At 42.8% G+C, this 24,096-nt stretch overlaps 1 protein-coding gene across 4 annotated transcripts in view; it reads left to right on the top strand.

Annotated features, from left to right (window-relative positions):
* The window catches only part of Immp2l (inner mitochondrial membrane peptidase subunit 2), an 871,559-nt gene that overhangs the window by 16,929 nt on the left and 830,534 nt on the right, over window positions 1-24,096 (top strand). For all 4 annotated transcript variants that reach the window (XM_040743203.1, XM_040743205.1, XM_040743204.1 and 1 more), the window contains exon 3: window positions 23,514-23,650. In XM_040743203.1, the coding sequence (XP_040599137.1) occupies window positions 23,516-23,650 (135 nt within the window). In that variant the 5' untranslated portion in view covers window positions 23,514-23,515. The remainder of the gene's footprint in view (window positions 1-23,513; window positions 23,651-24,096) is intronic.

The following is a 24,096-nucleotide window of genomic DNA, read 5'->3' as shown; positions in this document are numbered from 1 at the left end:
GAGAAGTTTTGAGAAACAGATAATGGAAACATCAGCCCCAGTTGTTGGTAAATAATGTAGCCTTAGGACATTGTAAGCACTAGGAAGTAGCAGTGAAGGACTTTTGGAGAATTTTTTACTAGAGACCCATGCGGTCCAATCACATTTTAGGATGGTTAATCTGAAAAGTGTGTAGCATCAGGTAGAAATTAGAGGGGGCAATGAAAAGTATACCATTTAGAAACTATTAGCAAAGTAGCGATTATTTTCATTATGGTGATTGGGTTAGAAAGTGATAGATGCTCAGAAACTAATAAGGGAAATTAAAACTTAACAGTATAAGGATGCTGCATTGAAAAAGGAAAAAGGCCCAATTTTATAAGTCTATGAAAGTAACAAGTCACAAGGAGAAAAGCCCAATGATTGTGTAGGAAATTGCCTGAAGGTGTGACAAATATAACAGCTCAGAATAAGAGAATTTCAAAATATGAGGTCAGTAAGACTACTTTTGGTAGGCTGATTTGTAAAGGAATAGATTTTGAGAATATATAGTATTTTATCAAGGGTATAGGCTATGTCATCATTGCTAATGGAGCATGAGGATCTGTGCTATTAGTTGAAAGAGTTTATAAAGCAAAATGCACACACTGTTTGGTTCTTCTACTAGAATATATTGTAAATATCTTCTACTTATGTGAAATAATATATATTTAATGATGTTCTTTTTATTTAAATTTATATGTATGGGTGTTTTACCAGCATTCATGTCTGCTTATACCATATGTGTGCAGTGCAGACGTGGGCCAGATGAGGGCAGCAAATCCTTTGGAACTAGAGGTGCACATGGTTGTGAGCCACCAGGTGGGTGCTGAGAACCTAACCTAGGTCCTCTGCGAGAGCAACCAGTGCTCTTAACTGCTGAGTCATCTTTTCTGCACTGTTACTCTTCATATCAATTGGAAACATCTCCATGTTTTAGGAAAGTTGGTTAATAAACTATAGTGGTTTACATGCATAGTAATTGTTAAATGAAGGATTAGTCTTCAAGATATTTTATTAAGTAAAAAGATAATGTACATAGTGGATACCAGGTTACTATTTTGGAGAAAACTAAATTAAGAGCATTTTCTTATGTATGCCTAAGATACTTAGTTTTCATTTTTTTCTTCCCTCGCTTCATTCTTTTCTTTTCTTTTCTTTTTTTTTTTTGAGATAGGGTTTCTCTGTGTAGCCCTGCCTGACCTGGAGCTTGCTCCGTAGACCAAGCTGGCCTTGCACTTAGAGATTTGCCTGCCTCTGCCTCCTGAGTACTAGGATTAAAAGTGTGTGCTAATATTGTCAGAGTGAGGATCCCCAAAGACCAGATCCAATGCAAAAGCAAGGAGTCTTTTTATTTTAAATTGTCATTATTCCAGCATGCTGGGGCCAACCATCCTAGGAAAAGGCATAGATGGCTATGACCCCGAGAAGGAGGTGGGGGTTTCTTTTAAGTCTTACTGAGGGGAGTGTCTAAGGAAATTAGGTCATTTTAGATATGATTGGCTTAAGCAGGTAGCAATTATATTAGTACATTCTAATTGGCTGGGGTAGTCAGGGGCTTGTCAGGGCTACAGGTTTTCATTTTTGGGCAGGCCTGGAAAAGTCCTAGGTCCTTTCCTTGAGCTGCTGTGGAGGCTGACTCAGGCCTGGCCGGGCCTAGACCTACCTGCATGTCCCAGGCCTCCTCCTTGCTGTGGGGGATGTTGGAGACTAAGTGTCCTTTATTTGTGGCTTTTCCTCAGAACCTGCGTGTTCAGTCTCAGGAAACTGAAACTGAGACCAGATCTCTGAGAGAAGACTGAGCAGCTGTTAGGCGTCTGCTGGATCCTGCCACTAGCACACCTGCCCTTCTAAGGGAATTGTAAGAACATGTTTAACACCTATGGGACCCAGAGAAGAGGGTGGGATGAAGTGTTGCTTTTCTATAGTGCATCTCATTTGGGGTATTCTGAAGTTTATCTCTCTGTTCATCTTTCTTCACTGTAGCAGAATAACTGGAGACAACTTTAAAATGATGAACGGTCTGGGTTTTTAGAGCTTTTAGTTCTGACTGAATTGCTTCTAGGACTGTGGCAAGGCAGAATGTTGTGGAAGCGGGGGGCAACATGTTAGAGGAGGATGCTTATCTTATACTTTGTCAGAAGTAAAAACACAGCCCAAAGTAGTGGTGCACACTTTTAGTCTCCTCACTTGGGAGACAGAGGCAGAGACAGGTGGATCTCTGAGTTTAAGGGTAGCCTGGTGTACACAGAGAGTTCTAGATCAGCCAGGGTTACATAATGAGACCTATATCCAATCAAGCAACCAGCCATCTAACCCACCTCCTACTCCACAAACAGAAATGGTCGAGGGACACGTGTCTCCTTTCAAAGCTTGCCTACTTCCTCCAGCTGGGGCCTACCCTAGAAAGGTTGATGTTTTTTTTCCTCAATAGCACCACGTTCTGTGGGGAAGTGTGTGGGTGTACACTATGTGTGGATACACTTTCTAGTGTGTGAGCCTGTGGAGGACAGAGGTTAACTCAGGTGTCTTCCAGTCTCTCTACTGGATTTTTTTTTGTTTTGTTTTGTTTTGTTTTACGAGACAGGGTTTCTCTGTTTCGGAGGCTGTCGGTCCAGCCTGGCCTCGAACTCACAGAGATCCGCCTGCCTCTGCCTCCCGAGTGCTGGGATTAAAGGCGTGCGCTACCAACGCCCGGCGGATTTTTTTTTTTTTTTTTGAGCAGGATGTCTTCTTGGCAGGTCTGGCTCATAGCTGGTGAATCTCCCTGGATCTGGCCCCCACGATTGGTTACTCGAATCAACTTCCTTTTCTGTGGGTTCTGATCTCAGGCTCTCATGCTTGCACAGACACCAGACCATCTCACCAGTTTGGTGAGATGCTTTTATCATCGTGGTCCTTGAGAGGCAATCTCAGACCCAAAATACAGTATTATTTTCAAAAAGAGAAAGAAAGGAAGAAAGAAAAATATTCAACTCAAAAATGTATATCTGTGCTATATATAGCCAACTCTAAGAAAATTGGTGTGTAGGAAAATAAATTATAAAAGAACCCAGGCTTTTATATCTGATAAGGTTAGTATCCAGAATGCATAAAAATTCAGTCAGCAAGTTCCAGGCCAGACCCTGCTTCAAAACAAAACAAAACAAACAAACACAATGCTCCCATAACATTTCTGCAGTTCAACAACAAAAAATAGGCAAAGAACTTGCATAGATGCTTTTACAAAGAATATATACAATTGGTCAGTAACCTCATGGAATGGTAATAACATTACTGTCCTGGTTGCTTGTTGTTTTTGTCAACTTGATACAAGCTACAGTCATCTGACTAGGAACGACTTCGGTTGAGAACATTCGCTCATTAGACAGGTTTGTAGGCAGGCCTGTAGGGACCTTCGTTAACTGAAGAAGCCCATTGTGAGCTGTGTGGTCCCAAGGCAGGTGGTCCTAGATTGTAAGAGACAGCCAGCTATTGAGAGCATGCCAGGAAGCACTGTACCTCCATGGCTTCCTCAGTTCCCGCCTCCGGGTTCCTGCTTTGGTTTCCCTCAGTGGATTGTGACCTGGCATATGTAAATCAAATCCATATTTTCCTTCCAAGTTGCTTTTTGGATCATAGTCTTAATGACATCAACATAAACCAAACTAGGGCAGTTACTAATTGTTAGAGTGAGATGATCTCTCACTCATGAGGATGACCACCCCGAGAGCTTGTTAGTGTTTGTGGACAGGGTTCCCAACTAGTCAGAGCTGTTGGTTTGTTTTTCTATTAATATTGTAAAATATGCTGTCCACTTAGAGAGGGGGAAGGAGGGAGGAGAAAGGGAGAGGCAGAGGGGGAGGGAGGGGAGGGAGAGAGAGGGAGAGGGGGAGGGGGAGGGAGGATTGTAAGTTCATTAGTTTTGTTAATTTTTGTCTCCTGCTGGGAAAAGGCGTCTTTAGTTAGGGTTTCTGTTGCTGTGAAGTAACACCACGACCAAGGCAACTCTTATAAAGGAAAACGTTTACTTGTGGCTTACAGTTCAGAATTTCAGCCCATCATCATCACGGTGGGACATGGCAGCGTGCAGGCAGACACGGTGCTGGAGAAGTAGCTGAGAGCCCTACATCTTTTTTTTTTTTTTGTTCCTTTAAATTTTTTTAAAATTTCATTTTATGTTCCCTGGAGTCTTTACAGTTGTAGGTTGAGAGTTCATGAGTTTTCACAAGTTTGGTTCAGCTGTCTCTGTAGATTTCTCCATCATGATCTTGACCCCCCTCCTCTCTCTCTTCGCCTGGACTCCTGGAGCTCGGCCTGGTTCTTGGTTGTGGATGTCTGCATCTGGTTCATCAATGACTTGATGAGAGCGCTGCGATGATGGCTGGGGGTTCATCAATCTGATCCCAGGGTTAGGGAAGTTCAGGCATCCGTTCTTCTATTGTAGGAGTCTTAGTTGGTTGGGTCCTCCTTATGTATTCTTGGGAGTTACCCTAGCACCAAGTTTCTTTCTTCTTTTTCTTCTTTTTTTTTTTTTTTTGAGACAGGGTTTCTGTGTGTAGCTTTGGAGCCTGTCCTGGAACTCGATCTGTAGACCAGGGTGGCATCGAATTCACAGAAATCCAATTACCTCTGCTGGGATTAAAGGCGTGTGCCACCAGTACCCCCGGTTTCTAGGACCAGGTTTTTCCTAAGCCCATAGTGGCTCTCTCTATGAAGACATCTCTTTCATTGCTCTCCACACATCCCTCCCCTCCTAGGCCATCTCATTCCCTCCTGCTCTCATCCCCCTCCCTCCCCTTACCATCCCCCACCTCCAGTTTGCCCTGTAGATAATCATCTAATTTCTCTTCCCAGTGTGATCCTTGTGTCCCTCTTAGTGTTTTCCTTGTTACCTAGCTCCTCTGGAGCTGTGGATTTTAGTTTCGCTATCTTTTGTTTAACATCTACTATCCACTTATGAGTGAATATATATTGTGTTTGTCTTTCTGAGTCTGGGTTACCTCGCTTAGGTTGTTTTTTTCTAGTTCCATCCATTTGCCTGAAAATTTCATGAGGTCATTATTGTTTAAATGTACCACATTTTCCTTATCCATTCTTTTCTCTCTCTCTCTCTCTCTCTCTCTCTCTCTCTCTCTCTCTCTCTCTCTCTCTCTCTCTCTCTCTCTCACATTTAAATTAGATACTATCTTGTTTTACATATCAATCTCAGTTCCCTCTCCCTCCCATCTTCCCATGCCCCCCACTGACCCCCCCATCCTATCCCCTCCTTATGCATTCTGAGATACCATCTTGCACCTGTCTTACACCAGAATGGCTAAGGTCAAAAGTACTGAGGACAGCTTATGTTGGAGAGGATGTGGAGTCAGGGAAACACTGCTTGTGGGAGTGCAAACTTGTGCAGCCATGTTGGAAATCAGTATAGCGGTTTCTAAGAAAACTGGGAATCAATCTCCCTCAAGATCCAGTGATACCACTCCTTGGCATTTACCCAGAGGACACTCAATTATACCACAAGGACATTTGCTCAACAATGTTCATAGCAGCATTGTTCATAATAGCCAGAACCTGGAATTCTACATCTTGCAGGCAACAAGAAGTGGTCTGAGACACTGGGTATGGCTATAGCATATATGAGACCTCAGAGTTTGTCTCCACAGTGACAAGTTTCCTCCAACAAGGCCATACCTACACCAACAAAGCCACACCTCCTAATAGTGCCATTCCGTTTGGGGACATTTTCTTTCAAATCACCATAAAGGGGCAGTCTGATAAACCTTGTTTTGTTCATGGCTTATCCACTTCTATTAGAAATACTTACTGCAGTCAAAGGGGAAAATATTTTCATATACTGCTATCTGCTTATTAAGCAGAAAGCTTAGAAGTGTTGGTTTATTTGAAGTGGATTCAGTCTTGTCCAAAGGTTGACATCTATTAACATTGTGTTTTGCATATATGAAATATATGATTTATATGAAAATAAAGTATGCACACTCACATATACACACAGACACACAGACACACACAGACACAGACAGACACAGACACAGATGCGCGTGCGCACACACCTGCATGCACGCACACACGCGCTCTGCAACCTAGAGTCACCCGAGACAAGGGAACCTCGATAGAGGAATTGGGTCTGTGGGACTTTTTTTGTTAATGACTGATGTGGGTGGGCCTAGCCACTGTGTAGATTGCTACCCTTGTGTTCAGGGCAAGTTGAACAAGCCTTTGAGAGCAAGCAAGGAGTGGTGTCCCTCCGTGGTTCCTGCCTCTTCTGCTTGAATTCCTGCACTGGATCCCCTCAGTGCTGGAGTGATCGGGACATGTGAACCAAATAAACCCTTCCCTCTCCAAGTTGCTTCTCATCAATGTTTCATCACAGCAGTAGAAAGCAAACTAGGCCATACTTTCGTAAAAACTTAACTTAGTGGCAGTATCATTGACAACTCAATTTCTTATTATTGTTTAGAGTATTTTTAAAATTCGTATTTACCTACTTTTGTGTGCACATGTGTCTCGTGTGTCTTGGAGCTTAGAGGACACCTTCAGTGGTTTTCCCTCCACCACGTTAGTTAGGGGGATCCAACTTAGGTCATCAGGCTTCGTGACAAGTGCCTTTATCTGCTGAGCCTTCTCATCAGCACACATTTGGAGTGTTTTTGACCAAAGGTTTGACTATTTAGAAAATATGCTGTTTAGGGCTAGTGCCTTGAGATTAGGAGTGGTCACAATTCACTTGGCCCAACATACACCTAACTGGTTATTTTATTTGTTTGTTTATTTATTTATGTGTGTATGTGTGGTGTTATTTTTTTGTTATTGTTTTCTGCAGAGACTAAAGGCAAGCAAGTACTCTATCACCAAGTCATACTCCTAGCCTAACAATACAGATTTTTGTTCTCAAATTAATGTGACCAAGTTGAACATAATTTTATTTTTTAAAGTTAGGGCCTGCCAGTTGCAGTGGATGACAGTTGGTTTGTTAGTTATAGTAACAGTGTATTTGAAAGGTAGAGTACATTAGTGCTGTTTTGAATGTTTAATAGGTAAAGTACTGCAGAAGCAGAGGTGCTTTAAACTTAATTGCAGCGTGAATGTAAAAGGAGGGTTGATTTTCAAGTGCTTTGCTCTGCATTTGCTTTTATATTTGCTGAAAATATTGTACATGGAGATTATGCTTTGAACACTGTAAAATGTTTTTCCAGTATTAGCGAAATGATTGCTGGAAATGTTGTACTTGAAAGGTCATGTTGATTTTCTGGCACTTGTAATTTTATATTTTGTACATCGTTGAGTCTTTTCTTACTCCTACTTGAGTGCTTAAAGATCCAGGCAATAAACGGAAAGGGGAAATAGCAAAGGACACAGTGCTTTGGAGTGCACATGGCTTTTGGACTTCTTTTGTTTCGGAATGAAATTTCAGATTCTAGAAGGTCATTGAGAAGACAGAAAGGACAGTGTGGTTAGATCCTTCTGCACCTACCAGGTCCACAGACAAACCAAATTACATTCCTCTGTTAATGGATGTTGCATATAGATTTCCTGTGTCACTGCTCTCTCCCACTTGAACAGACTTGAACACTTGTGTTTACAGAGTTGACTGTCTTTTTTCAGTTTCATGAACGACACTGAAGCATTTAGTGCTTTCGCTCTGCCTCGGGTTTATGGGAGTGGTGACTGACAGGGATGTCTCTGGCTTAGCAGAATTTACACAGGCCATAGACTGTTCATGAGTTTATACCTTGGTTCAGTGTAGCATGTGAATGAGATACTTAGAATGACATGAATTTTGTTTTACTCTCTTTAATACAGTGGTGGAATATTTTAGATATCACTAAATATTCTTTACTAATTTGAATCTTTTGTTTCATTGGTCTTACAATAAAGTAATTATTTACAACTTTATGTTTGTTCAATTAATTCTCAATTAAGACTTTCTTCAGAGTCTGGGGATTTAGCCATAACTTGTGGAAAACTGATGTTGACTGACTTTGTTCACAGTGAATCACTATCTTTATTAAAAATGAAAACAGTCCCCACTATGAACTGTCACAATTCATGTGACTCTGCTATTGTATTGATAATTCTATTTGTACTGATAATTTTTGGACAGTGAAAAAACAGTTATTTCAGAGGATTCTGTTAGCTTCAGCTAGTTCTTTTTGATTGTTTGTTTGATTTTTATTTTTTGCTTTTCAGAGATAGGGTTTCTCTGTGTACCCCTGGCTGTTCTGGAACTTGCCCTGTAGGTTAGGCTGGCCTTGAACTCAGAGATCATTCAACCTCTGCCTCCCCACTACTGGGATTAAATGCGTATGTCGCCACCATAGTGTAATTTTTTTTTAACATGTTTGAGTGTTTTGTTTGCATATTGTATGTGTATCATTTGCCTGCCTGGTGCCTACATCAGATCTTCTGAAACGGGAATTACAGACATTATAGGCCATCCTGTGAGTGCTGGGAATTCAGCCATAGTGCTCTTAGTCACTGAGCCATCTCTCCAGCCCCTGGCTTCATCTGAGTTGCATAGCTATAACTGACTTTCATCTGTGATCTTGTTATGACTGTTTTTACTTGCTATAGGGAAGTAAAATAACTATTTAAAAATTAATTGGTTACTTAGCTAGGAAAAGTCTGTGGATGATGCTTTTCCCTCAGAACAAAGCTACTTTAGGTTCTGAGCAAATTCATTATTCAAAACTGATAGATATTAATTTAAATTTATTCAAATTTATATATGGCTCATATATTTTTATCTAGCTCATATATTCACTAAAACCCATCAAATTATTACTGGGTTTTCTTTCTAAGCCATTTATTGTAACAGCCATTGTAATATTAGTATCATTTGATGTCAGTGAGACAATAAAAATAAGTTTCTTACAAAATGGAGGAAATCAGACAATTATTTTTAGGACTCTTAGGCTGTTAAGATGAAAATAACCTTTTTGGTAGCTAGCATGAAATAAGTTAATAAATACGTTTTATTCATTATTGGTGCAACTTTTTTGATAAATAAAATTGTATTTATCTTTGCTGCTGGAAGCAGGAATGTAATAGAAGCTTTGCCAAATGTGTACCTTGCTCCCATGGTGTCCAGTCAGAACTTGATATGTGTTTTTTATTAAATCATTATGGGTAGTAAGAAAAGATCAGACCAAAAATTTAGCAGTGTCAGTAGAAGTGTACGTGACTTTTGAGTGTGTTGACTTAGAGCAGACATCAGAAGTGGTAACGGTGCTGGGCATGGAAGGCAGGTGACTTAGTCCAGAGGGACGGTTAGCATCTGAGCAAGATGATGTAATAGCCTATTTCTTTCTCTAAGTCTTCTTAATTCTGATTCTGTGCTGCTTGTGTGAGGAGGGAATAGGTGCAACCTAGGAGTAATGGGGCACCTTCTTCCAAGTGACATATGCAAGCCTTGCCATTACCAGGCAGGCTGTCGCCTTGCAATGTGGTGTAATCTGTTCCTTCGCTTTCTCCCTTATTCCTCTGGCTGTCGTGGAAAGGAATGCCTGCCATTTACTGCACAAGCATACCAAGCTGGCTTTTTATCGATACTGTAAATGGGTAGTAATAAAAACCTTATCTACAATTAAATAAGCAGTCAAGATACATTTATAATTCTAAGAACGTCAGGATATAGACAAAGGTGTGGGTTGTGGGGGTACGGATGGATGGATATCCCTATAAAACGATTCCTGACAATGCTGTTTGTCAGACACAGGTGTGGTGAGAGAGTGGCAGAGAGGGAAGAGGGCCCTGCCAGTGAGGAGCCAGTTCGAGTCCCCAATTATGTATGGTCAGCTCCAAAGGTTCAGATCCACCTAGCACTTCCATTACAGAGCTCAGACCTGAGTGCAGGTGCTTCCCTGGCTCCCAACACTGTTGTGCACAGGGCGGCACAGGCTTCTGTGGGAGGCATTTTCATCTCTGTCATTATTCTTCAGTGTGTCCCCAGCACACTGGTTCCCCCCACGGTTTTCTGAAGGTTGAATGATGAGCTACTCCTGGTTTCACTTGCCTGTTCCCTTGGTGTCTGTTCATTGCCAAGTAGCTAGAACTTCCCATTGGATTTGAGTTTGGTGGCCCCTTTTCCATTTAAGGTGACCTTTTTAACTACGTGAGATGGGCTATTTGCAATATATAAAGCAGCTGCAGCTGGCATTTACATTGGGCTGTTCTGTTGCTCAATCAGATTATTTTGGCATTATATATTATGACTCATTGACCTGAAGATTTGTATATAAACAATGCCATTAAGTACAGTCAGATAAGTACATTTAGAAATAGCTGCATGAGAGCATAGATATATTCCTCAGAACCTATGTTCTTTTTCGTCTGCTGGGATATTTCTGCATTCAAATGGTATTTCTCATTTTATCACAAATACAGAGCCATAAACCTGACAGAGATGAATTTAGGGTAATGAAGAAATATGGAAGACACTAGGACTTGAATCACACTACAAACATCCATCCACCACCGAGTCTTTTAAGGCAGGGGCTTTAACTCCCGTTTTTTACTATTCCTATTCTTATATGGTAAATTTCTCACAAAGAAAATCTTCCTTAGAATTGTATTCTTTAAAAATAAAAAGCTGACAGAGAAAGCAGAGTAGCTGTGTTGAAGGCAGGCGGTGGGCTCCTGGCTGTATCCGATTTGTGCCTGTTCACCTCAGCCCTTGTGTATCAGGGACTCTCATCAGAGTGAGTTCAAGGCTAGACTGGTGTACATAGTGGAACCCCTTTCTAAAAACGAAAACTTAATCCAAGGCCTGGAGAGATGCCTCAGACGTTACGTAAGAGGGTTTCTGGCTCTAATGGAAGCCCTGAGTCCTCATCCCAGAACCTGTGTCCAGGGTGGAGAGAGGGACTCAACTGCCTGTAACTCCTCCACTCCTCTTCTGGCCTCTGTTGGCAACCCCATAGTTGTATAATCACAAAGACAGACAGACAGAAACACATGCACACACAAACATAAAGATAAAAATATTTTAAAAATCAGACCAAAGTAAAACCTCAACAACAAACTCTTCAGGAAAACCCAAGTAAGCTAGATAACATCAGACATTTAAGGACAAGATTCTGAAGTAGCAGTGAGCGAGTCCGCTCTCACAGAATGTGTAGTTGATGGAAGATAAAGATGAGAAAATACGATGTGACAAATAAATACCACGCTGGAGGAGTTACAGGACTTTGCAGGAGCACAGAAGGAACTTCTAACTCAGACTCACAGAATCAGACTGGAGCGCTGGGTCATCCAGGCAGACTTGCAGGATGCATGAGAGCCAAGATGAAGAAAAGCAGGAAAGGTGATTAAGAGAGAAGACGAGGTGTTGGGTGTCTGATGTAGTGTACTGAAAGAGCAGACGGGATGAAGCCAGGATCTGCTCACCGTTGGCCTGAGATAAAGCCGGGATCTGCTCACCGTTGGCCTGAGATAAAGCCAGGATCTGCTCACTGCTGGCCTGGGCAGGTGGTCTTTGTCAGGATCTGCTCACCGTTAGCCTGAGCAGGTGGTCTTCATTAGGATCTGCTCACTGCTGGCCTGAGCAGGTGGTCTTCATTAGAATCTGCTCACTGCTGGCCTGGGCAGGTGGTCTTCGTCAGGATCTGCTCACCGTTGGCCTGGGCAGGTGGTCTTCGTCAGGGAGTTGAAGGATGGTGGGCAGGAGGTAGTGCCCACGGTCTGTATCTTTTCAGGAGGTGTAAAAAGAAGCTTTTCCTTGTGAGGGAGCCGTCCCGCCAGCCTGGTTCCAGAGCCGCTTTCCCGCCAGCCTGGTTCCAGAGCCGCTTTCCCGCCAGCCTGGTTCTAGAGCCGTATCAGTCCCAAATAAACACACAGGAGGCTATATGAATTATGAAGCTGTTGGCCTTGCTTGTCTCTTACTGGCTAGCTCTGCTTTAAGTAATTACCCCATAATTGTTAATCTAAGTATGTCTCTTACCGAAGAATAGTTCCGGGCTCCTACCCCAATGGCGTTACATGTTGACTCTCAGTGTTTCTCCTACCCAGAGTCCTTCTGGACTCCTAGTCCCTCCTATCTAGATTCCCTATTGGCCAGACAGTGCTTTATTCTTTATTGACAAATGCACAGGACTTCCCCAACAAGGAGGTCACTGTGGCTCACTAGCATGTGATAGCTGTCTGGATAAAACAGTCGTTCAGTGAGTGTCCAAGGACTACAGAAGACTCCAGCATAGCTAGACTTTGTTTTCCTATGGCATTTGATTGTCAGTCTCCTTATGTGCATTCCTGAAAATCCTCATTCCTTGAAAATCATGTTGTTGAAATTATAGGGCTTATAAGGAAAATAGAGCTTGGAAAAGATAACTAGAAATTGGTGGAGTTTTTATAAGCAGACCTAACAAAACAGCAATAGGTTCAAAAAGAAAAACCAAACGAAAGGGAAGCCTGTTCCACAGATATAAATCCTGGTTGCACTGAGTTGTAGGTTGTAAAGTCACCTACTTTTAACACAGATTAATTTCATCCAACTCAGAAATCAGCACCAGATTGAGCTTGGAGACATGGCTCAGTGGTTAAGGGCACTTACTGCTTTGGTAGGCTCTTGCAAAGGACCTGAATTGGGTTCCAAGCACCTCCAGTAGACAACTCACAGCCACCAATAACTGTAGCTCCAGGGGGATTTGACTGATGTTTGTGTGAATGCACACACACACACACACACACACACACACACACACACACACACACACACACACACACCCGGAGAGGGAGAGTGTGGCGTTCCTTTATTTTTTATTTTTTTGTCAGTATGATAGGCTTTTTTGGTGAAGTTTTGTTTTATTCGTCCTTATTTTATTATTAACATGGTTTAACATCTTTTTATTCACTCTCCATATTTTGTCTCAGTGGAATGTTTTTTATATATGCCTTTCTTTAGTTGTGGGGGCTTTCACAAATGCCATGGTTGGCAGAGTAAGGATTTGTGTTAGACAAAAAGAAAATCTGGTTTAGCATGACTTAATTAGCCAGTGTTGGTTCAAGCTTCTAGAGTCTGATCCTGGGCAGTTTATTTTAGACATATTTAAGTGCAGTACAACTTTGGAAAAAAGTTTCCTCGTAATATATATATATGTCAGACTCATGTACACAATAAAGTTTAAGGTATGACTACATGAAAACTCTTTTGTAAAGTATGGGTGACCTGTACCATGAATATGAGTTCTCTAAGTGCCAGCAATCTGGTGTGGTCTTGAGTACAGCTATTGTAAAGGTCACAAGGCTATAAAGTACATGTGACATCTCCACTAATGATGGGTTCCATTGGCTGAGAAGCTGTGCTCAAGATAAAGGTTTATCAGGGGAGAGTTGTGATAAATATAGTAGTCTGTGGGATTTGGGTGTGGCCTCCTCCCACAGAATAGCATAGATCACCAGGCTATTAAGTACATCCTCTCCCAGCCTCCTGTGTGGAAAACATATACACATCCCTTCCACTGAAGAGACAAGCCTGTGTGTTTAACATTCCTGTTTCCCTAGTGCTTTTCTGTGAGCATAAGAACCCCTTGCCCTCTACATTTGGTCTTTTTCTTATTGCTTAGAAGATTTGTGTAATTTAAAGACATTGACCTTCTGTTATTAATATGTGGGAAGTTTCAGGCTGGAGAGATGACTGGTTGTTATGATTAAGTGCATGAGGGACCTTGGCGGATTCGATGGTGAACAAGGGTGACCGAGGCAGGGCACAGACATACCAGGGCTTAAGTGAGAAGTTTTATTAGAAAGCGGAGGGAGGGGGAAGGAAAGAGAAAAGGGGCAAAGAGACGCAGAGACAGAGAGAGGACAGAAGAGAAGAGGGAGACAGGAAAAGTCCCGTCTGCCCTAGAGGAACAGTGGGAAAGAGAGCATAAGTGGGCGGGGTTTTCTTTTAAAGGGTCCTTTGCACCTGCCGCAGACTATGCAATCATGGGACCCTGGGCTCTGCCTGAGTGCTTTCTGCCAGGTGGCAGTGCCAGACCCTCATAATGCCTGAATCCTTACAGTGGTTAAGAGCACATACTGTCCTCAAAGACCCCAGTTCAGTTCCCAGAACCCATGTGGGTGGCTCACAACTGCTTGTAACTGGAGCTCCAGGGGGATCTGATTTTTCTAGTCTTTACAGGCATCTGCACATGTATGCATATACTCACATATACCCATGCCCACACATACTCATAATTAGGAGCTGTCCTCTTTGGTTTGTGACACAGGTCACTCATTGACCTGGAAGTCACTAATTGGGCTAGGCTGGCGGGTCAGTAAGCCCCAGGAATCTGCCTCTTTCAGTTTACACAGTGGTAGGTAGGATTTCAAGTGGGCCATGAGACCAAATGTTTGTTACACGGGTGCTCGGGTACCCATCGGAGTCTCAGCATTCACGTGGGGGGGCAGTCTCTCCAGCATCCCAGCCCCATATTCTGTACCTATTGGAGGCTCAGCATTCACGTGGGGGGCAGTCTCTCCAGCATCCCAGCCCCATATGCTCGGGTACCCATCGGAGGCTCAGCATTCACGTGGGGGCAGTCTCTCTAGCATCCCAGCCCCATATGCTCCGGTACCCATCAGAGGCTCATTATAATCCTTGTCCTTTCTTTGCAGCAGACACTGGAGTCTAGGTAGTGCTGTGTTCCATCTGCCTGGGTCTCCAGGCTTCACTGCGTGAGCCTCTTTGTACTGTGGCCTCTTGGCTGTATTTGTTTACCTATTTATTTAATTTATATTTCGTCCTTGTCCTTTGTTGTCATTTCAGCAAGTGCTGCCTGTGTTTGCAGATGTGAGCTTCGTGCATTTATGCTTTTAAGTTAACAGCACCTCAGCCATCCTAATCATGTAACAAAGGAGGGTTTTAATTTTAATAATAATGATAATTATTATTAGTTTTGCTTTTGCGGTAAAGTGCATAAATCTTTTCCTTTGGCTTACATCTTTATCCAGTTCTGAGCCTGGCCACTGTGGGTGAGCTCCCTGCAGACCTGCAGCTGCCATAGATGGGCTGTGGGCATCTTTCCAAATCTTCCAACTATGCTTTGGACAGGTTTTATTTTTGACAGACTAATCAGAACCTTAATGTTCTTCCCTGCTGCAGGAGTTTGTGTTTCTCATTTTTATTTTTCTCATTTTCTGAGAAGTCCTATCAGTCCCTGGGCTGGCATAACTTTGAGATTTCTTGGTAATTTTTTCGGTGGTCTGGGATTTGAGAAACCTTTCTGTTCGACTCAAAACCCTGACCAAGCCCTCATCTCACTTCTTCTGAGGACTCAAACTGATGCATTATTTTAGTCTAATAAAGCAAGCATCAAGAGTAGAGATCGGCATAGGGTTATGAGAACCTGGAACCACGTTCTGTGTGGATGGTGTCCATGTGTTCACTTGCGTGTGTATACATGTGTATGTGCAGTGTTGATACTGGATGATTCACTCAGCTTCTCTTCACCTCATGCAGGGTCTTTTGACGAACCCAGAGCTCATTGTTCCGCTAGTCTGGGGAAGCAGTTTGCCCCAGAGACCCCATCTCTGCTCTCTGCCCACTGAGATCACAGGAAGGTTGCCATGCGCACTGGGCTTTTACGTGGGTCTGGGAATCTCAACTCTGGTCTTGCAGAGCAGAACTTTACTTGCTGTCTCTCCAGCCCTAGAGACAGGGTACTAAAAAGCAAAACAAAACACAAACTGAAAAGAAAGGTTGTGTTCACTGTTGATCCTTAATGAGCCCTTTGGACTCTTACAAAAAATATCGTAAGTTAGATATTGCCAAATATTCAAGACACCTGGATGTGAAAGAATGTCAGAGTGTGGGCCACATGTGGCAGGCAAGGTAGGTAGGGAGAAAAGGCTCTTGCCAGAGACCGCCATTCACAGCCTGTGTCTCCTGTTCTGCTGGTGTTGTCCTATTGCTCCCAGAGACCGCCATTCACAGCCTGTGTCTCCTGTCCCATTGCTCCCAGAGACCGCCATTCACAGCCTGTGTCTCCTGTCCCATTGCTCCCAGAGACCGCCATTCACAGCCTGTGTCTCCTGTTCTGCTGGTGTTGTCCTATTGCTCCCAGAGACCATCATTCACAGCCTGTGTCTCCTGTCTGCCATTCACAGCCAGTGTCTCCTGTTCTGCTGGTGTTGTCCCATTGCTCCCAGAGACCGCCATTCACAGCCTGTGTCTCCTGTCCCATTGCTTCCAGAGACCACCATTCACAGCCTGTGTCTCCTGTTCTGCTGGTGTTTCTCATTGCTCTCATTCTGCCTGCTCTTGTTTATTTTGTGTCTAAACTTTGCAGATTCTGACTATTTTCTTCTCTTATTTCTTTCATCTTAAAAAGTACATTTATCTACCCATTTATTTGTATGTGCAGGGCCGTGTACACAGCACAGGAGATGAGGTCAGAGTACAATCTGTAGGGAGTATATTCTTTCCTTCTCCAGTGTGGGCTCTTGGAAAGTGAACTCAGGTCATCATGATTGACAACTAGCTTTTCTGTCTGCTGAGCTATCTTGTTAGCCTTCTTTCTTAATTTTTTTAATTTTCAAATTTTTCCATTATAAACTTTATTTTATTTTACATATGACCCAAATGATAAATAACGCAATATTTTGTTTTTTATCAGCATTTCTAACAGTCTAAAGTAATCTTTTTTACTGATTAAAAATATAGCTTTGAATAAATATGTTTATGATGAAATTAGTTCAAAATCCTCCAGTGGCTTTGTCTGGGTTGCAGGTAAACACCTGGCTGGTTCCACTTAGTGTATTTAAGCTGCCACATTGTTGAAATCCACACTGCTTTTCACTTCTGTTAATGACAGTGGTTGGGCTTTCTGCATTAAATTAGAAAAAGATAGCACATTGTTGAAATTCAAATTTGTGGGTTATTGAAATTTAAAGTTTACCAAGCTTCTTTTTGCTAATGGTTATCATTTAATTGGATTTTTTCATTCCCTAAAAAGCTACTCACAGCCATGTTAATTTTTAAGATAAATTATTTTTTTCAGGATCTATAGCATTTTAGCTGCTGAAATTGGAGAAGGGGCTTTTGTTGTAAATATGTCAAATGGTGTTTATAGTGAATCACAGGATAAGACTGGTTTGAGCCGGTTCTCAGAAGATCCGGTGAAGTGTTGTGGATTTTGTTTTATATGGTTTCTAAAAGACCTGCCATCCACTGTTCTCACCACCTCACATACCTTTCTTTGATAAATCTGTTTTCTTGTCTAAAAGATTTACCAAATTAAATTATTTGTACGTTATTTCTAACATTTCATTGAAAGGATTAAACACAGAAGAGTTACAAAAGTTCTATGATGATCACTCTGATTCTGTGTTTATGTTTATTTATATGTGTGTGTTGGTGTGTGTGCATGTGTGTGGAGGCCGGAGGTTGACTTTGCGTATTTCCTTGATTATGCCCCACCTTGTTTTCTGAGACAAGGTTTTCCCTGTTCACTGTTTCGGCCAGTCCCTACAAAGGCCTCTAGACCCCCACCAGCAGGGCGGGGTCTGCACTCTCACAGACCACGTTGAAGCTGCCCTTAGCCCAAACTCAGGAAGCCTTTATGCATGTCTACATTCTTGTTACCTCCTGGCAGTATTTCCTCTCTTTGCCAGTGTGGCTTTGAAAATAGTTTGCTTTTAAACACTCTTGACTGAAAATTGAGTATGTCACTGTCTTAGTATCCAGATACATGTCAGTTTAACAGCGAAGACAATTTTCTGTATTAAAGATGCGACGTTGAGTCAAGATAAAGGACTATTTAGTCAGCTCCCCAAGGTTTGCTTTCATTGAGGCTCTTTGCCAGAATGCAGCATGTTTTATAGCTAACTTTATTATACTTCTTTGTAATTTCTGACTGTCTGACTGCTTTTTTTTTCTTGACACTTTTATACATTTTGAGAATTTTCAAGTGAGAAATGCTATGTCAGACAAAACAGGTATGATGTTGATACTGGGACTTAAGGTTTAAAGAGTACCAAGTATCTGCTTTATTGATTTATGTGTATTAATAGGTACATTTACATGTAGTGCTATGTAGTTAAACCAGGGCCTTGAGTATGCTAACACATTGTGTCTGTGAGCTCTGTCCCTAGGTAACTGTGTTTTTACTGCATGCTATGGCTTGAATATGGTTTATGAATCCAAACTCTTGCAGACAGACAGTGCCTTCTGTGAGGTAGTAAGTGGGTGCACTGTTGGTGTTTGGTGGTGAGAATACGTTTCAGTAGTGTCATCTGTCACCTGTCACCCAGGATTGAATCCTGGTGGCTTTAGGAGGAGAGGAAGACAGCTTTACACTCCAGGGTAGTTCTCCGTTGACGAGGTCTGCCCCTAGCTTCTGAGGGTAGGGCCTTTCTCTGTGTCCTTGCCTGATTGATCTGAGCCTTGTGCAACCTGCATCATTTGGCACGTCGGTGTCCATCTTTCTTGCTCTCTACACTTGCCTTTCTGGAGATCCCCTCAGCTGTGGCCGGGTTAAATTGAGGCCCCTTGACCTGAAATATTTCCCAGGTTTTACCAATGGAGTCTCCTTTGCTGCTCTTGTAGCTATCCAGAGTGACAGAATGGGATTTCTTCCTGCCACTGCCCTGTCTCTTAGAGGGCAGTTTTACCAGGGCTCTCAGGTGGATGTAAGGCTTGGGAGGGCACAGGTCTGTCCCGAGGGGAGGACTGCCTGGCTGGAACCTGCCTCAGTTTCTGCTTCCCTTCCCTGCCCCCGGGAACCGAGCAGCCAAGCCTGTGTTTGGCTTCTTTCTTGCCGTAGTCTGTCCTTTCCCTGTATCTCTTACTTCCTTTGTGTTCCTGAAGCTCCATAGCTCTTTGGGATATAGTCTGTTTTTTCTAACTCTCTTTCATTGGCTCACACAAAGGCAGCCTTTAGTCATCTCATCTGTCTTATGCAAATGTGGTAACCTCAACATATGGGTGTGTGTGTTTGTGTGTGTTTTGAGTGATTGGGAATTCCATGGCAGATAATCTTGTTTCTCTCCTATTGTATGTCTGATATTGATAGTTGGGTATTTCTTCCCTCCTCTTGACTTACGATTATGATCAGATTATAAGTTAGGCTCTATATAAGGTGCTTATTGCTCTCCTCTTTCCATCAACTTCCCACAAACTTTCATAGTGTATAACCGGGATGATGTGACACCTATTTATTACCCCTGTTGCTATGGACAAGTGAATGGTGATTCTGTAAGGCTGAAATATAAGTAGACTCCATAATTTGCTCTTACCTGAGCAAATCCTAACAAGTTGTTACAGAGGAGGAGTTGATAGGGTAGATGCTTATGTGGCTGAGGTCAGCATCACCAAGAAGCCTTCACTTATAGGTGCTGTATACCAGCTGTAAATACAATTTCACATGAATCTGAAAGCTTATTTAAAATTCTTCTCAGTTTAAGTACTTCAGCAATGAACCAGGTGTGCTTGCTTCTTAAGCAATAATTTTCTCAGGAGCAAAGCTTTGAACTCCCATTACTTACATACACTCCTATCGGAATGAGGTAGCTGGAAAAACAATTTTCCTTTTTATGTGGGTTATTTTAGTGCTGTATTGTTATTGTTTACAGGATGTATTTTTGAGTGGAAGCTGGTACTCATTAATTTTGTAGTTTCCAGCATTTAAAATATGAACAAAAAAATCTAAAGATGTTATTGGAATGATTCTCTGGCATTGCATATGGATAAAGTAATGAATGATGAATTTTACCCAACTGTCAATGCCATTGAACTTCAAAACTTTGACTTGGTATGTATGGGAAGGGATGAAGTCTTGAGTGAATGTGTTGTTGGTATGAGCATGGCCATGCTGATGACTCCAGTGCCCGAGTTTCTTGGTTGCTGCTGGTGGTGTTTCTATCACAGTGTGTTGTCCTCCTAAACGTGTATCTGTCATTTCTTCATTCTCTGTGCTTCCAGTTAGGTCAGTCCCTCAGCCACGAGAAGTGGCACCAGCACTTGACTATCCACCTAGAGCTAGTAGTATTTGTTGGTGCTTTGGGACAGGTTTTGAGGAGACTCAGAGGTAGGGTGAGAACATTGTAGCTTCACTTGACTACTTGGGAAGACATAGGAGAAGGATTGCAGATAGATGCTTTGGTCAAGTGACCTGAATGCCCTTGTATTTTTGCTTTTGCTTTGTAGAATCTTACGTGTGACTCCATAGATCCAAGGCTTTTTCTCACAAGAGGGCAGGCTCTGTCAAATTGGATCCAGGAGGGAGTACAGCCTCTGAGGTCTTGTCTCTTGGGTTATGAAAGGACTGGCAATTGATTACACTATCCTTTGCAAGCTTACCATCAAACTAACATCATTTCCTTAGGATAACGGAGAGAATTGCCTTCCAAAGTGGTGCGAGGAAACCCTTGTTGTGAATTATTAATTCACCAAGGCTCTAAAGAATTGTATCCAGACTTCAGGCCCAGCTCTTACAAGCAGCCCTGACAGAGGCATATGGCCGAGTGAGGACCTTACTAGTTTCCAGGTTTTCCTTGTTTTGAGTATGGTGACCTGAGTAATCCTGGCCATGAGGCCCCAGTGTTTCAGCTGTTTCTTTCCGTTGGGTTCTGTAGACTGCACAGAGCTCCTGCTGCACTAGAAGTCTAGCTGCACCGGAAGTGGTTAAGAAAAAAGGGGGTGGGTGGAGGATATGGAGAGTAGATGACGTGAACACTGCCATGTACAGGACCTCGGGGCCTCAGACTCTTGGGAATGACAAAACCTTCCCTTGGTCAGTCTCAGGGAGATGGCAAGGCCTTCCCTTGGTCCCTGGGCAGTTGTGTCAACCACAGTTTTCTCCTCCCCGATGTTTACTGCTTGGTCTGCTCCCGTCTAAGAACCTCAAGCAAGGTTAGCTAAACCTGCCTGCCCGTTGACTGTAGACAAGGAGCTAGCTTCTTTCGTACCCAGTTGTTGAACATTGTTGCTCTGAGTTCTGGGCTGCTGCTCCTGTGTCTCCATCAGTGAGCATGACCCATCCAAACCCAGCTTTTCTGTGTGTCTGTGTGTCTGTTCTTTGTCCATCCCCCAGTCAGAACCAGGTGTGCCTTAACATGGGAATTCAGGGAAATGTGGCATTCATTTCTTCACTGTGCATGGTTCATTTAGTAATAGCTGCCGTCGTTTATCAGTTTTATTACCCTGAGATACGCAGGGGCCTTTGTGAGTAAGAGAAGGTAGGGCTGTGCTTCTGAGCCTCTGAAAGCACTCATCTCTCTGCTTTGTTCACAAGGTGGCTTTTCGTTTTTCCTTCCTCTTTGGTTTAGAGCAGCCTTGGAGGCCATTAGGTTGTCCTGCATGCTACAGGCTCAGGATAATTCCTTAGCTCTGACTTTGTGACTGTCCTATGAGCATCTCCATGAGTCCTCTTAAGCTGTGCACCAAAGATAGCCCTTTCTCCTTTAAAATTTCTTCAGCAGTAACACACGGCGCACATCATGTAAAGGAGCCTTTAAAACTCGTGAAGATCTGAAAGCGACCCCAGCTACACGTGTTTTCTGAGCAAGGGAGGATGACAGCTGAGGCTGAGGAAAAGTCATCTCTCGCATCTCAAGTTTCCAGTTCAACAAATATGCCACAACTATCTGCCTAGCACTTGGAAGGCAGAGGCAGGTGGATCTCTGTGACTAGGCTAACCTGGTCTACGTGTAGCTAAGTGCCATATACTGAAGCCCTGTCTTAACAACAACAACAATCAAAAACCAAAAGGCAAAGACAAAATAAAGGAGTTGGAGAGATGGCTCAGCAGGTTAGAACACTGGCTGCTCTTTGAGAGGACCAGGGTTTGGTTCCCATCACCCCCATGGTGGTTTACAACCATCGATGACTCCAGTTCCTGGGGATTCAGTGCTCTCTTCTGACCTTCTCTAGTCACAGGCATACACGTTGTGCATGTACTTGTGGGGTCTCCCTTGGCCACTGGTTGGAGAGGGAGGGTTCAGATGGCTGTGAATACAATGGAAATAGTCTTCTGGGAGCCTGCTTCAGTGAGAGTGCAGATTTTTCTTTTTCAAGACAGGGTTTCTCTGTCAGCCTTGGCTGTCCTGCAACTTACTATGTAGACCAGGCTGACCTTGAACTCACAGAGATCCACTTGCCTCTGCCTCTGCTGGGGGAAGGGAGTCCTCCATTTGGTGACACGTTCAGAGAACTGTCAAGACATGGTGGATTGCAACCTTAAGCAGCATAGCCCGTGTGTGTGTGTGTGTGTGTGTGTGTGTGTGTGTGTGTGTATAACATTTTAACATAAAATTGAATCTTAAAAAGTAAAATAAAATAAAAATGCCAAATATTATTCTCCTGTTGTTTATTCAGTGGATGAGCATAGTGGATCATTGGTATGCCATTGGTGAAAAGGTCTGTTGAAAGTATATTACATATATTGTGGATGTGTATAAGAGAGTTAGTAAATGTATTTGGATTATAGGTGAAATATATCACAGAAGAGAAATTAATTTTATTTCTCATATTAATGTTGGGTCTGAATAAATGAAACGTGTCAAATGGGCTTCTGATTTCATTGATGCAGTAGCTGAAGCTTCTCATAGAAACATTCAGCACCTTGGACCAGACACCTTTCTTGGGTACCAGAAAGGTGTCATATATAACTTTACTTAATATTACAGTTGGTGGATGAGTTGGAATGAAAACCTGTTTTATTTTTTAAGTTGCTTATTTTTTAAAGTTAGTCTGCAGTTACATTTATTTCAGTTTGATATAACAGATTGCAGGTTGGGGTGAATGTTGGGATTATGCAATATATATTGAAAGCTGCAAAACCTTGCTGGTCTTCCTTTTTCACCATGCACAGATACATATATATCACTGTCAGTATCACTGTCAGTGATACAGTTATGACAAGGAACCAGTCCATGCAAGGTAGTTTCCCCGTGAAGGCTCTTAAAGGGAGTTCATTACTAAGATATCCACGTATCAGTTGAGATGGGAATCAAGGGAAAGACCCTTGAGCAGATGATGGAAAACCACTTCATTTATTTGTACTTAGTTTATTTTTGCTCTGAAGCAGGGTTGTACTATGTAACCCTGTCTAGACTGGGACTCACTATGTCTACATGGTGGCCTTGAACTCACAGAAATCCTCCTGCCTCTGCCTCCCAAGTGCTGTGATTAGTATGCATTACCGTGCCCAGCTTGTGGTTTTTATTTTGGTTTAATGAAATATAACAGAATCAAAGGTCTGTTTTGTGGTTTTCAGCTGTTTCTTCCTTTGGTGCCTGTGTTTATATAAACGTGCATGTGTGTGAGGGACACACAGTGTTTCCTCATGTTGTGTGTGATCAGGGCTCATGGATTTCCCTTTGGGACTTAAGGCAGACCTTCCAAGTTTCCTTTTCTTTTGTGAGGTTGAGGACCAAACCCAGGGCCTTGTGGATGCTAAGCACATGCTCCCACTGAGTCCCAGTTCAGCCAGTTGCTATTTTTTCTGTGTTGTTCTGATGACTTCTTTAATCAGTTTTCCTCAGGCTAATTTTCTGCCTGTCGTGTTTTGTGCACCTAGGCATGGCGCAGTCACAAGGCTGGCTGAGAAGATACTTCAAGGCCTTCTGTAAAGGCTTCTTCGTGGCCGTGCCTGTGGCAGTCACCTTCCTGGACCGGGTTGCATGCGTGGCACGCGTGGAAGGAGCATCGATGCAGGTGACAATGCGTTCAGCTTTGTTCTGTGAAGCCTACGCTGCATTGCTTCTCACACCCTGGAAATCAGAGCTCTCCTGGGGTGTCTGTGCTGGGAGGGGCCTGAGCGGGCTTAAAAAGATGTGCAAACTAGAATTTCTCCTTTCCGACTGCCTTTAAGAGGCTTCTAATACACTACTATTGTAACCACACTTGAGGTGAATAGAATTAACTACTGGGTCTATGCACTTCGGTTTTTCTGTGGTTTACAAGTGGAGACCAAATTTACTAAATGGCGTCATTTTCTGTGACTATGGCTACTGTTAAACAACTGTTTAAGATTAAATTAGCCAGGCGTTGGTGGTGTACACCTTTAGTCCCAGGCAGAGGCAAGCATATCTCTGTGAGTTTGAGGCCAGCCTAGGCTCTAGAGAATTCCAGGACAGCCAAGGCTACACAGAGAAACCATT

The sequence above is a fragment of the Mesocricetus auratus genome, unplaced genomic scaffold (assembly GCF_017639785.1).
Source record: "Mesocricetus auratus isolate SY011 unplaced genomic scaffold, BCM_Maur_2.0 Super-Scaffold_15014, whole genome shotgun sequence".
In the NCBI taxonomy this organism is placed as follows: domain Eukaryota; kingdom Metazoa; phylum Chordata; class Mammalia; order Rodentia; family Cricetidae; genus Mesocricetus; species Mesocricetus auratus.
The sequence above is the reverse complement of the archived record's forward strand: the minus strand, read 5'-3'. Positions and strand labels throughout refer to the sequence as shown.